The sequence below is a fragment of the Boleophthalmus pectinirostris genome, unplaced genomic scaffold (genome assembly GCF_026225935.1).
Source record: "Boleophthalmus pectinirostris isolate CB_2022bp ecotype Guang Dong unplaced genomic scaffold, ASM2622593v1 HiC_scaffold_3, whole genome shotgun sequence".
NCBI lineage: Eukaryota > Metazoa > Chordata > Actinopteri > Gobiiformes > Gobiidae > Boleophthalmus > Boleophthalmus pectinirostris.
In genome coordinates, this window is record NW_026571299.1 from 8510068 (window position 1) to 8522397 (window position 12330).

The 12330-nt window shown below is 44.6% G+C and overlaps 1 protein-coding gene across 1 annotated transcript in view; it reads right to left on the reverse strand.

Moving 5' to 3' along the window:
- slc44a1b (solute carrier family 44 member 1b) overlaps nucleotides 1-12330 on the reverse strand; it is a 34066-nt gene that overhangs the window by 16418 nt on the left and 5318 nt on the right. The window contains exons 3-8 of the mRNA XM_055160551.1: nucleotides 9697-9839; nucleotides 6451-6587; nucleotides 5996-6089; nucleotides 4686-4855; nucleotides 849-938; nucleotides 336-508 (exon numbers count right to left, since the gene is read on the reverse strand). Of these exons, the coding sequence (XP_055016526.1) occupies nucleotides 336-508; nucleotides 849-938; nucleotides 4686-4855; nucleotides 5996-6089; nucleotides 6451-6587; nucleotides 9697-9839 (807 nt within the window). The remainder of the gene's footprint in view (nucleotides 1-335; nucleotides 509-848; nucleotides 939-4685; nucleotides 4856-5995; nucleotides 6090-6450; nucleotides 6588-9696; nucleotides 9840-12330) is intronic.

Here is a 12330-nt window from a genome sequence, read left to right on the forward strand (position 1 = left end):
CTGAGTTTAGACTAGATTAAGACCGGGTTCAGTCAGGTTAGACCTGCTTTAGACCTGCTTTTGACCGAGTTTAGACCAGGTTAAGACTGGTTTAGACCGTGTTAGACTGGGTTAGACTGGGTTAGACTTGCTGTAGACCTGCTTTAGACCAAAGACTGGGTTTAGACCAGGTTAGACTAAGGTTTACCGAGTTTAGACCGGGTTAGTCTGGATGAGCCCGGGTTTAGACCGGGTTAGTCTGGATTAGCCCGGGTTTAGACCGGGTTAGTCTGGATTAGACCGGGTTAGTTCCCGGGTTTAGACCGGGTTAGAAGATGGAGAAGAGGGGGACTCACGGTGAAGACGGTGGCGGCGCCGGCGTACACCAGCAGCGCCTGGTTCTTGGTCACCGCGTCTTTTGAGCCGGCGTTACCGTGGTTACTGTGGTCGCGGGGCCGGACTGTTGTCACCGTGTCGTTTCCATGGAGACGGTGATCGATGTAGAGCCACCACAGGACGCCAGTGCCCCCTGCGGGACGGGAGGAGGACTGTCAGCAGAGTTACACGAGCGATTTTGACATTCCCCCGTGAAATGACGTCATATAATTTCCACAAAAATAATAATAATATTTTTAGGAATTTACTAAATGAAAACTGTCAGAGCATAAAAAAGCACAAACGACTGACAGAGTTTTTGTGTCGGTTTGTGTTTGATGAGGGGCCAGCTTCACGGAGGTTCAAACATTTCACGCTGAAGATTTCTTCCCAAAAATGTCTGGCATTAAACTCCGCACGATTCTTTTATGGTTGAGGCTAAAAATAAAGCGTCAGATGCCCTCCCACGTGTTTTCACATGTGAGGAGTCTTACCCAAAGAGCCGAGAACCACCAGGCAAGTCAGAGCCCAAACCAGAATCGTGGAGATGTACCGGATTATCAACATCAGCAGCATGGACAGCACTGAGAGCAGGAGGAAGAGAGAGAGGAGGAGGGGAAGAGGAGGAGAGGAGGAGGAGAGAAGAGGAGATGAGAAGAGGAGGAGAGGAGAAAAGTGAAGGAGAGGAGGAGAAGAGGAAGAGAGGAGGAGAGGGCAGGAGGAGAGAAATGGAGAAGAGGAGCAGAAAAGAGGAGCAGGGGAGAGAGAGAGCAGAGGAGAAGAGGAAGAGAGGGGGAGAGGAAGCGAAAAGGAGGAGGAGAGGAGAGAGAGCAGGAGGAGAAAAGGAGGAGAGAGAGAGAGAGGAGGAGGGGGCAAGAGAAGAGGAGAGAAAGAGAAGGAAAGGAGGAGAGGAGAGAGAGAAGGAGAAGAGGAGAGAGGAAGAGGAGGAGAGAGAGAGAGAGAGAGAGAGAGAAGAGGAGAGAGAGGAGGAGAGGGAGAGGAGGGAGGAGGGGAGGAGAGGGGGAGAGAAGGAGAGAGGAGATAAGGATGAAGAGAAGAGAGAGAAGAGAAGAGGGAGGGGGAGAGAGGGAGAGGGGGAGGGAGGAGAGAATGGGAGAAGAGGAGAGGTGAAGAGGAGCAGAAAAGAGGAGGAGGGGAGGAGAGGAGAGAGAGAAGAGGAGAGGGGGAGAAAAGGAGGAGGAGAGGAGAGAGAGGAGGAAAGGAAAAAAGAAGAGGAGAAGCAGAGAGGAGAGGAGAGAGAGAGAGCAGGAGAGGAGAAAAGGAGGAGAGGAGAGAGAGAGGAGGAGGGGGCAAGAGAAGAGGAGAGGAGGAGAGAAAGAAAAGGAAAGGAGGAGAGGAGAGAGAGAAGGAGAAGAGGAGAGAGAGGAGGAGAGAGGAAGAGAGGGGGAGGGAGAGGGGAGAGAAGGAGAGAGGAGAGAAGGATGAAGAGAAGAGAAGAGGGAGGGGGAGAGAGGGAGAAGAGGAGCAGAAAAGAGGAGGAGGGGAGGAGAGGAGAGAGAGAGAGAGGAGGAGAAGAGGAAGAGAAGAGGAGAGGGGGGGAAAAGGAGGAGGAGAGGATCGAGAGGAGGAAAGGGGAAAAGAAGAGGAGAAGCGGAGAGGAGAGAGAGAGGAGGAGAGGGCAGGAGAAGAGGAGGAGAAAAGAGGAGAGGAGGAGAGAAAGAGAAGGAAAGGAGGAGAGGAGAGGAGAGAGAGAGGAGAAGAGAAGAAAAGGAGGAGGAGGAGAGGGCAGGAGAAGAGGAGGAGAAAAGAGTTGGAGGGGAGAGGAAGAGGAGATGGGGAGGGAGGATGTAGAGAGGAGAAGAGAAGAGAGAGGAGACGAGGAGAGAGGAGACGAGGATGTAGCGAGGAGAGGAGTGAGGGAGAGAGGGAAAAAGGGGGAGGGAGGAAGAGAAGGATGGAGGAAGAAGACGGGAAAAGGACAGAGGAGAGAAGAAGAGAGGAGACGAGGATGTAAAGAGAAGAGAGAGGAGGAGGGAGGAGAAGAGGAGAGAGGAAGAGAGGAGACGAGGATGTAGAGGAGAGAAGAATGAGGGGGAGAGGGAGAGAGAGGAAGGGAGAGAGGGACAGGGAGAGGGAAGCATGGGGATGAAGTGAGAGGGGAGAGAGAGATCAAAAAGTGAAGGAGAAGAAACAGTGACGAGAGAGAGAGAGAGGAGAGAGTGAGGGGACAGAAGAAAAAAGAAAGAAGAGCGGGAGGGGGCATACGGAGAGAGACGAGAGTGACAGATGGGACGGAGAGAGAGAGAGGGGAGAGATGGAGAGAAGAAAGAGAGAGCATAAAAAAGAGAGATAAAGACAGAGTGACAGATGGGACGGAGAGAAAGAAAGAAAGAGATACTTGATCAAAAACATGACTCAGCACATTCACCAAACTGTTGTGTAGTTTGAGCAGAGTAGAGTTCGTTAAAGATGCACCGCGTAACTTTTTGTTTGAGGGTCCGTCGCCGTCTTGTTTCCATGGATACGCCACAGCTCTGCCTGGAATGTTCCACAGTGTGACTTTAAACAGCTCGACTTTACATTTATTCGATTACCAGCTGGTTTTATAGCGGAAAAATACTTAGAAAAACACGAATTCTGACTGTGAGCCGGGTCGCCTCTCCGCAGATCTGACCTGTAACTCGGTCTGGTTCGGTCTAAGTAAAGATAGAAAGGTTTAATGCCATACTGCGGAACATTCCAAAGCAATAACATCTGCACGGTGACAAGCATTTGACGGAGCCTCCACCAGAAAAGTTACACAGTGCAGTTGTTTACAGACTGATTAGCAGTAGTAGTACAAGTAGTAGTAGTAGCAGCAAAAATAGTAGTAGTAGTAGTAGTAGTAGTAGTAGTAGAAGTAGTAGTAGTAGTAGCAGTAGTAGTAGTAGTAGTAGCAGTAGTAGTAGTAGTAGTAGTAGCAGAAGTAGTAGTAGTAGTAGCAGTAGTAGTAGTAGTAGTAGTAGTAGTAGTAGTAGTAGTAGTAGTAGTAGTAGTAGCAGAAGTAGTAGTAGTAGTAGCAGTAGTAGTAGTAGGCAGTAGTAGCAGTAGTAGTAGTAGTAGTAGTAGTAGCAGCAGCAGAAGTAGTAGTAGTAGCAGTAGTAGTAGTAGTAGCAGCAAAAATAGTAGTAGTAGTAATAGTTTAAAATGTTAGTAGTAGTAGCAGTCGTAGCAGTAGTAGTAAATAGTAGTAATAGTAGTAGTAGTAGCAGTATTAGTAAATAGTAGTAATAGTAGTAGTAGTAGTTTAAAATGTCAGTAGTTGTAGCAGTAGCAGTAGTAGTAGTAGTAGTAGTAGTAGAGTAGTAGTAGTAGTAGTAGCTAGTAGTTGTAGCAGTAGCAGTAGCAGTAGTAGTAGTAGTAGTAGTAGTAGTAGTAGTAGTAGTAGTAGTAGTAGTAGTAGTAGTAGTAGTAGTAGTAGTAGTAGTAGTAGTAGTAGTAGTAGTAGTAGTAGTAGTAGTAGTAGTAGTAGTAGCAGTAGTAGTAGTAGTAGTAGTAGTAGTAGTAGTAGTAGTACTAGTAGTAGTAGCAGTAGTAGTAGTAGTAGTAGTAGTAGTAGTAGTAGTAGTAGTAGTAGTAGTAGTAGTAGTAGTAGTAGTAGTAGCAGTAGTAGTAGTAGTAGTAGTAGTAGTAGTAGTAGTAGTAGTAGTAGTAGTAGTAGTAGTAGTAGTAGTAGTAGTAGCAGTAGTAGTAGTAGTAGTAGTAGTAGTAGTAGTAGTAGTAGTAGTACTAGTAGTTGTAGCAGTAGTAGTAGTAGTAGTAGTAGTAGTAGTAGTAGTAGTAGTAGTAGTAGTAGTAGTAGTAGTAGTAGTAGTAGCAGTAGTAGTAGTAGTAGTAGTAGTAGTAGTAGTAGTAGTAGTAGTAGTAGTAGTAGTAGTAGTAGTAGTAGTAGTAGTAGTAGTAGTAGTAGCAGTAGTAGTAGTAGTAGTAGTAGTACTAGTAGTTGTAGTAGTAAGTAGTAGTAGTAGTAGTAGTAGTAGTAGTAGTAGTAGTAGTAGTAGTAGTAGTAGTAGTAGTAGTAGTAGTAGTAGTAGTAGTAGTAGTAGTAGTAGTAGTAGTAGTAGTAGTAGTAGTAGTAGTAGTAGTAGTAGTAGTAGTAGTAGTAGTAGTAGTAGTAGTAGCTCTCGTGTAAACGTGGCAAAAAATAACCTGCTCATCTCCCTCGTGATAGAAAGGTTTAATCTATACTGTGGAACATTTCAGACAAAGCAATAACATCTCCATGGAGAAAAACATCTGACACATCCTCTACCAGAAAAGTTACACAGTGCACCTTTAAATGTCACAGTAACAGAACATTCTGCGTGTAAATATCACTCGTGCTGTTTTACCGAGGGCCAGGAAGCACAGGCCGATGATGACGTCACGACTCGCCGATACGCCCGCGATCAGCCGGTGCAGAACGCTGTCGTCGCCCACAAACGTCACCACGGCAACGGCCAGGCGGGCGTAGCAGGACACCTGGACAGGTGAGCATCGCCGCAGGAGGGGGAGGGGCTTACTGTCAGAGAGAGAGAGACAAAGAGACGAGTGAGAGAGAGAGAGATGGAGGACTGAACCAGGTCCAGACACTAAAGGCCTATTCATATTTCAAAAGAACATATGAACTTTGTTTCTGCACCAGACTCCTGTTTGGCAGTTCTAGTGGTAGAAGTAGTAATAGCTGTAGTAGTAGTAGCAGAGTAGCAGTAGTAGTAGTAGCAGTGGTAGTAGAAGTAGTGGTAGTTTAAAATGTTAGTAGTAGTAGTAGTAGTGTTAGTAGTAGCAGAAGTAGTAGTAGCATTAGCAGCAGCAGCAGTAGTAATAGTAGTAGTAGCAGCTGAAATTTTAGTAGTAGTAGTATTAGTAGTAGTAGTAGCAATGATAGTAGTAGTAGTAGTAGTAGTAGTAGTGGTAGCAGTAGTAGCAATAGTAGTAGTAGTAGTAGGAGCAGTAGCAGTAGTAGTAGTAGTAGTAGTAGTAGTAGTAGTAGTAGTAGTAGTAGTAGCAGTAGTAGAAACAGTAGCAGTGATAGTAGCAGTAGTAGTAGTAGTAATAGTAGTAACATTAGTAGCAGTAGTAGTAGTAGTCATCGCAGGAGTAGTAGTAGTAGTAGTAGTAGTAGTAGTAGTAGTAGTAGCAGTAGCAGTGATACTACTAGTAGTAGCAGTAGTAGTAGTAGTAGCAGTGATAGTAGCAGTAGTAGTAGTAATAGTAATAGTAGTAGTAGTAGCAGTAGCAGTGATAGTAGTAGTAGTAGATAGTAGTAGCAGTAGTAGTAGCAGTAGTAGCAGTAGTAGTAGTAATAGTAGTAGTAGTAGCAGTAGCAGTGATAGTAGTAGTAGTAGTAGCAGTAGTAGTAGTCGTCACAGTAGTAGTAGTAGCAGCAGTAACAGTAGTAGTAGTAGTGATAGCAGTAGTAGCAGTAGCCATAGTAGTAGTAGTAGTAGTAGTAGTAGTAGCAGTAGCCAGTAGTAGTAGTAGTAGTAGTAGTAGTAGTAGTAGTAGTAGTAGTAGTAGTAGTAGTAGTAGTAGTAGTAGTAGTAGTAGTAGTAGTAGTAGTAGTAGTAGTAGTAGTAGTAGTAGTAGCAGTAGCCATAGTAGTAGTAGTAGTAGTAGTAGTAGTAGTAGTAGTAGTAGTAGTAGTAGTAGTAGCATGTACCTTCTGGGCACTGGGAGTTTGGGGCAGCGGTCAAACCTCTCAGGTAGAGACGGGTAGTTGTGAGCGGGCAGTTCGTACGAGCACAACTCTGAGCCTGAAAGATCAAATACACACAAGTCAAAACAAATATGAGTCATGCTTGATGTCACATAGTACTTGAAAAAGCAGTGACCATTGGAGGCAACCATAGATCATCCATATATTTGCCGCACCATTGTTTTAGACACAGGGTTCAAAGTGTGAGAAAAAAGAAGCGGTTTATAGTCCGGAAATTACGGTAAATAAATAAATAAATAAATACAAAAAAATTATAATAAAAAATAAATAAATAAAATAATAATACATAAATAAAATAATAAATAATAAATAAATTAATTAATTAATTATACATAAATAAATAAAAATAGAAATAAAAATAGAAATAAAAATAAAAATAAATAATTAAATAAATGTACCGTTGTTCATGGCGAAGCTGCGCAGGTCCTCGTAGGTGCGGAGCTCTCGTCCAGGACACAGAGACACACACAGCGCCATCGAGCGGATCCTCCTCTGGACCAGGTCTATGTCACACGGGTCCAAGAAGAACACGAACCTGAGCAGAACCAGAACCAGGGTCAGGGTTAAGGGAGAAAAAAAAAACAGCATTAGACCACAAACACCTGCCCACGTTCTATCGAAAAATTGTCTGGATCAAGTACCGGTTTCATGATGTTTGAGCCGAACCTGATCGGGTTTTTAACTGGACGTGAGACGATTTACAGGCTGATTTTGGTCTAGATTTTGGTCTAATAATTAGTGTTGTAGTCAAGGCCGCACTAATCGAGACCAAGAGTAGTCCAAGACCACAGCGTCCCGAGATCAGGACAAGACCAAGACCTCTGAGAGTCGAGACCGAGACAAGACCAAGATTTTTAAAGATCGAGACCGAGACAAAACCGAGACTTTTAAAGGCCGAGATTGAGACAAGTCCAAGACTTTTAAAGGCCAAGATTGAGACAAGACTAAGACTTTTAAAGGCCGAAATCGAGGCAAGACCAAGACTTTTAAAGGCCAAGATTGAGACAAGACCGAGACTTTTAAAGGCAGAGACCGAGACAAGACCAAGACTTTTAAAGGCCGAGACCGAGACAAGACTGAGACTTTCAAAGGCAGAGACCGAGACAAGACTGAGAGTTTTAAAGGCAAAGACCGAGACAAGACCGAGACTTTTAAAGGCAGAGACCGAGACAAGACTGAGAGTTTTAAAGGTCGAGACCGAGACAAGACCGAGACTTTTAAAGGCCGAGAGTGAGACCAGACCGAGACTTTTAAAGGCTGAGACCGAGACAAGACCGAGACTTTTAAAGGTCAAGACTGAGACAAGACCGAGACTTTTAAAGGCCAAGACTGAGACAAGATCAAGACTTTTAAAGGTCGAGACTGAGACAAAACCAAACCACTGCCTATCGAGACCAAATCAAGATTATCTTTGTCATTTTCTGCATTTATTTGTATTTTACAGTGAATTTGGCACATTTATATCAATGTTTTTATAAATCTATCTCCATTTGATCTGATTAATATAAATTTAGGCTTAAAATAGATGATTACTCACAGTTTGAGAAGCCCTTCTTTAATCCCACTTCCACTGGCACTTTATGGAAAACAACTTCAAAGTGAATTTAGAGATTTTTTTCAAGTTTATAACATTTACAGGTACATTAACTTACAGGTTTTGCATTGATATTGAGCAGCCTCTGCACATTTACAGGCTGTAATGAAATATGATCGCACTTATCGAGTGTCAGACCTCGAATCCGACCAAGCCCAAGACCAAGTGCTATCAAGACAGAGACAAGGCCAAGTCCAAATGCGCTCAAGTCTGAGACAAGACCAAGACCATAACAAAGTAGTCTCGAGGGTCTTAAGTACTACGACACTAGTAATAATTAGGTATCGTGATATCGTATCGTCAAAGTTCTCACAATAATATCGTGGACCATCAAAATATATCGAATTACAAGTCTCTTTGCTTAAATTCATAGTTATGGTGCAGCAATACTTAAAAAAAACAGAAGGAACTACATAGACCATGATCCTTTGCTCTGTTTTGGTGCAGACTACATGAAGAAATAGCAGTTCTAAGCACTTTTAAGTCGTGGTTCTTTGGATTTAGTCTTGCTGAGGCATTTTAAGAGGAAAAAGTAGAGTATTAAGAGTTTTGTTAACCAATAAATATCGTACCATGAGATCCTTAGTAATAATATTTGAACTTTTGCTCATAAAAAGTTGTCCAGTCGTTATTTGAAGGATAAATAACATGACCTTGAGTTCTTTATAAAGACAGTAGAGCAGGAGATGCATTTTCTCTCCTGACATTAGAGCTGCTGCTGCTGTGAGTTTGTTGGTGGTGACGTGTTGGATTTTGCAGCTCGCAGCCCAAACATGTCAAAAAGATAAATACGAAGAGTTCAACTGCAAAAACAGATATCTCTGTTTTGAAAAAGTATATATATTTTTTTTGTTTTGGTAACTTTTTGTTGCCGTCTTCTACATGTATCATTATCAAAGAATATGATGATTTAGGGGATTTAATCAAAAAGGGATGGAAGAATATTTTTAAAATAGAAAAATACAAAAACTGAAAGCCTCTGATGACTTTTTAAAATTCCAACAGTCCAGGTTGAGTCTGGTTTTAGTCCTGATTTAGTCCCACCTCTGTTCCAGGTTGCGTACGGTTTTTATCCTGGTCTAGACTGATGTCCGGTCCAGGTTGAGTCTGGTTTTAGTCCCAATTTAGTCCCACCTCCAGGCCAGGTTGAGTTTGGTTTTAGTCCCAGTCTAAACCACCTCCGGTCCAAGTTGACTCTGGTTTTAGTCCTGATCTAGACCCACCTCTGGTCCAGGTTAAGTCTGGTTTAGTCCTGGTCTAAAACCACCTCTGGTCCAGGCTCACTCTGGTTTTAGTCCTGGTCTAGACCCACCATTGATCAGTGTGGTCCAGGTTGAGTCTAGTTTTAGTCCTGGTCTAACCCCACCTCTGGTCCAGGTTGAGTCTGGATTTAGTCCTGGTCTAGACCCATCTCCGGTCAGTATGGTCCAGATTGAGTCTGGCTTTAGTCCTGGCCTAGACCCAACTCTGGTCCAGGTTGAGTCTGGCTTTAGTCTTGGTCTAGACTCACCTCCGGTCGGTGTGGTCCAGACTGAGTCTGGTTTTAGTCCTGGTCTAGACTCACCTCCGGTCAGTGTGGTCCAGACTGAGTCTGGTTTTAGTCCTGGTCTAGACTCACCTCCGGTCGGTGTGGTTCAGGTTGAGTCTGGTCTTAGTCCTGGTCTGGACTCACCTCCGGTCGGTGTGGTCCAGTTTGAGTCTGGTCTTAGTCCTGGTCTAGACTCACCTCCGGTCGGTGTGGTCCAGGTTGAGTCTGGTCTTAGTCTTGGTCTAGACTCACCTCCGGTCGGTGTGGTCCAGGTTGAGTCTGGTCTTAGTCCTGGTCTAGACTCACCTCCGGTCGGTGTGGTCCAGGTTGAGTCTGGTCTTAGTCCTGGTCTAGACTCACCTCCGGTCGGTGTGGTCCAGGTTGAGTCTGGTCTTAGTCCTGGTCTAGACTCACCTCCGGTCGGTGTGGTCCAGGTTGAGTCTGGTCTTAGTCCTGGTCTAGACTCACCTCCGGTCGGTGTGGTCCAGGTTGAGTCTGGTCTTAGTCCTGGTCTGGACTCACCTCCGGTCGGTGTGGTCCAGTCCGCTGAGCTGGACTCCCTCCAGTCTCTCGTTGCGCTCTCCACACGTGTTTCCAAAACTGTCGTATCCAAAGAGCAGCCGAGCAGCGCCCCCGGTGGCCACAGTGAAGCCGCAGATCCCGCCCTGAGCACAGAGTGATTGACAGGTGAGATTGACTGACAGGTGAGTTTGACTGACAGATGAGATTATAAAGAATATTGAAACAGAATATTGAGTCACTGACACTGAACCCCTCTTGCCCCCAGTGTCTGTGTGCACTAGTGTGTGAGCGTGTGTGTGTGAATGTGTGAGTGTGTGTGAGCGTGTGTGTGTGAATGTGTGAGTGTTCCCTTGTTGTAAAGTGCTTTGAGTGTGACCATTTAACATTTACTGTGAATTGATGTCACTTAATCTAGACTGCAGGGCTTATTAATGCTTAATTTGGATTTTTTTTTTTTTTTTTGCAAAAATTCAAAAGTGGAAATGGAGAGTTAGATTTCTCCCCTTTCCTTTAAAACCACAAGCTTTAAATCTGTAATCAATTCTTCGTTTTCATGAAACTGTTTAAGACTAATCCTCTTATACATTGTACAAATTAAAGTTACATCTGTAGCACTGTTGAATTTTTGCACTATATATATTTTTTTTTATACCATGTATCTTTCTATGTATTGGTTGTTGGGATTTGTACTATTTATTTCTGGTATTATATTTTAACTTAAATAGCTTGTAACTAAAATCTGTTCAGCCTACATGTCCCATCATGCACCAGGGGACTATAGGCCAGCCCACTGTGAACATGTGACCTATACGTTGGCGTGATTTTAACTTTATCTGCATCTAGTATTAAAGGCTTTTAATTATTTTGTATTTTTGAGTGCCTCAGTTTTTTTTGTATCTGAGACTGCTCCCTACACTGAAGAGACCAAAAGGACAATTCTGCACAATTTTTGAATATCCAAGTAGCACTCCTGCCCCCAAAGTACTGCAAACTGTAAATTCATATTCTGATTCTGAAGAAGTGTGTATTCTGGATCCAAGGGAAGTCATAAAACTCAAATAAAAGTATAAAAGAGTATCATGGTCCATGGTAGAAAAGGTCACAAAGTGTTACTGGAGACACAAAAACACGTCATGAGCACAGCAAAAACTGGAGGGTTAAAATTTCAGGGTAAAATATTTCAGAGTAAAGTGTTATTTTAACTATTTGTTTCTTTCTAGTGTTAATTCAACTTCCCCTTAAGTTCTGCTGTAAACCAGGTTGAGCCTGGTTTAATTCCTGGCGTAGACCAACCTCCAGTCTAGATTGAGTCTGGTTTTTGATCTAGCGCGAGCAGAGCCCGCTGGAAGTCGTCGTCGCATGTTTCCAAACGTCTTCCGGGTTTGTGACGTAAGTGTGAATAGAGCCTGTTTGGAAATCCGAGTGCGAAACCAAAGAGCCAATCAGGAGCGAGGCTGTTGAAGGTACACGCCCCCTCCCGCTCGTTTGGACGTGGACAGGTCCTAAGCAACAAAAAGACCGAGACAAGACCGAGACAAGACCGAGACAAGACCGAGACAAGACCGAGACAGGACCGAGACAAGACCGAGACAAGACTGAGACAGGACTGAGTCCAAGTGCCTACAAGACCGAGACAAGACCGAGACAAGACCGAGACAGGACTGAGTCCAAGTGCCTACAAGACCGAGACAAGACTGAGACAAGACCGAGACAAGACCGAGTCCAAGCACCTACAAGACCGAGACAAGACCGAGTCTAAGCACCTTCAAGACCGAGACGAGACTGAGTCCAAGCGCCTTCAAGACCGAGACAAGACCGAGACAAGACTGAGACAAGACCGAGACAAGACCGAGTCCAAGCACCTACAAGACCGAGACAAGACCGAGTCTAAGCACCTTCAAGACCGAGACAAGACTGAGTCCAAGCGCCTTCAAGAACGAGACGACCGAGACAAGACCGAGACAGGACTGAGTCCAAGTGCCTACAAGACCGAGACAAGACTGAGACAAGACCGAGACAAGACCGAGTCCAAGCACCTACAAGACCGAGACAAGACCGAGTCTAAGCACCTTCAAGACCGAGACGAGACTGAGTCCAAGCGCCTTCAAGACCGAGACAAGACCGAGACAAGACTGAGACAAGACCGAGACAAGACCGAGTCCAAGCACCTACAAGACCGAGACAAGACCGAGTCTATGCACCTTCAAGACCGAGACAAGACCGAGTCCAAGCGCCTTCAAGAACGAGACAAGACCGAGACAAGACTGAGTCCAAGTGCCTACAAGACCGAGACAAGACTGAGACAAGACCGAGACAAGACCGAGTCCAAGCATCTACAAGACCGAGACAAGACCGAGTCTATGCACCTTCAAGACCGAGACAAGACCGAGTCCAACCGCCTTCAAGAACGAGACAAGACCGAGTCCAAAAGCCTACAAGACCGAGACAAGACCGAGTCCAAGCGCCTTCAAGACCAAGACAAGACCGAGTCCAAGCACTTTCAAGACCAAGACAAGACTGAGTCCAAGCTCTTTCAAGACCAAGACAAGATCGAGTCCAAGCTCTTTCAAGGCGGAGACAAGACCGAGTCCAAGCTCCTTCAAGACTGAGACAAGTCCGAGTCCAAGCTCCTTC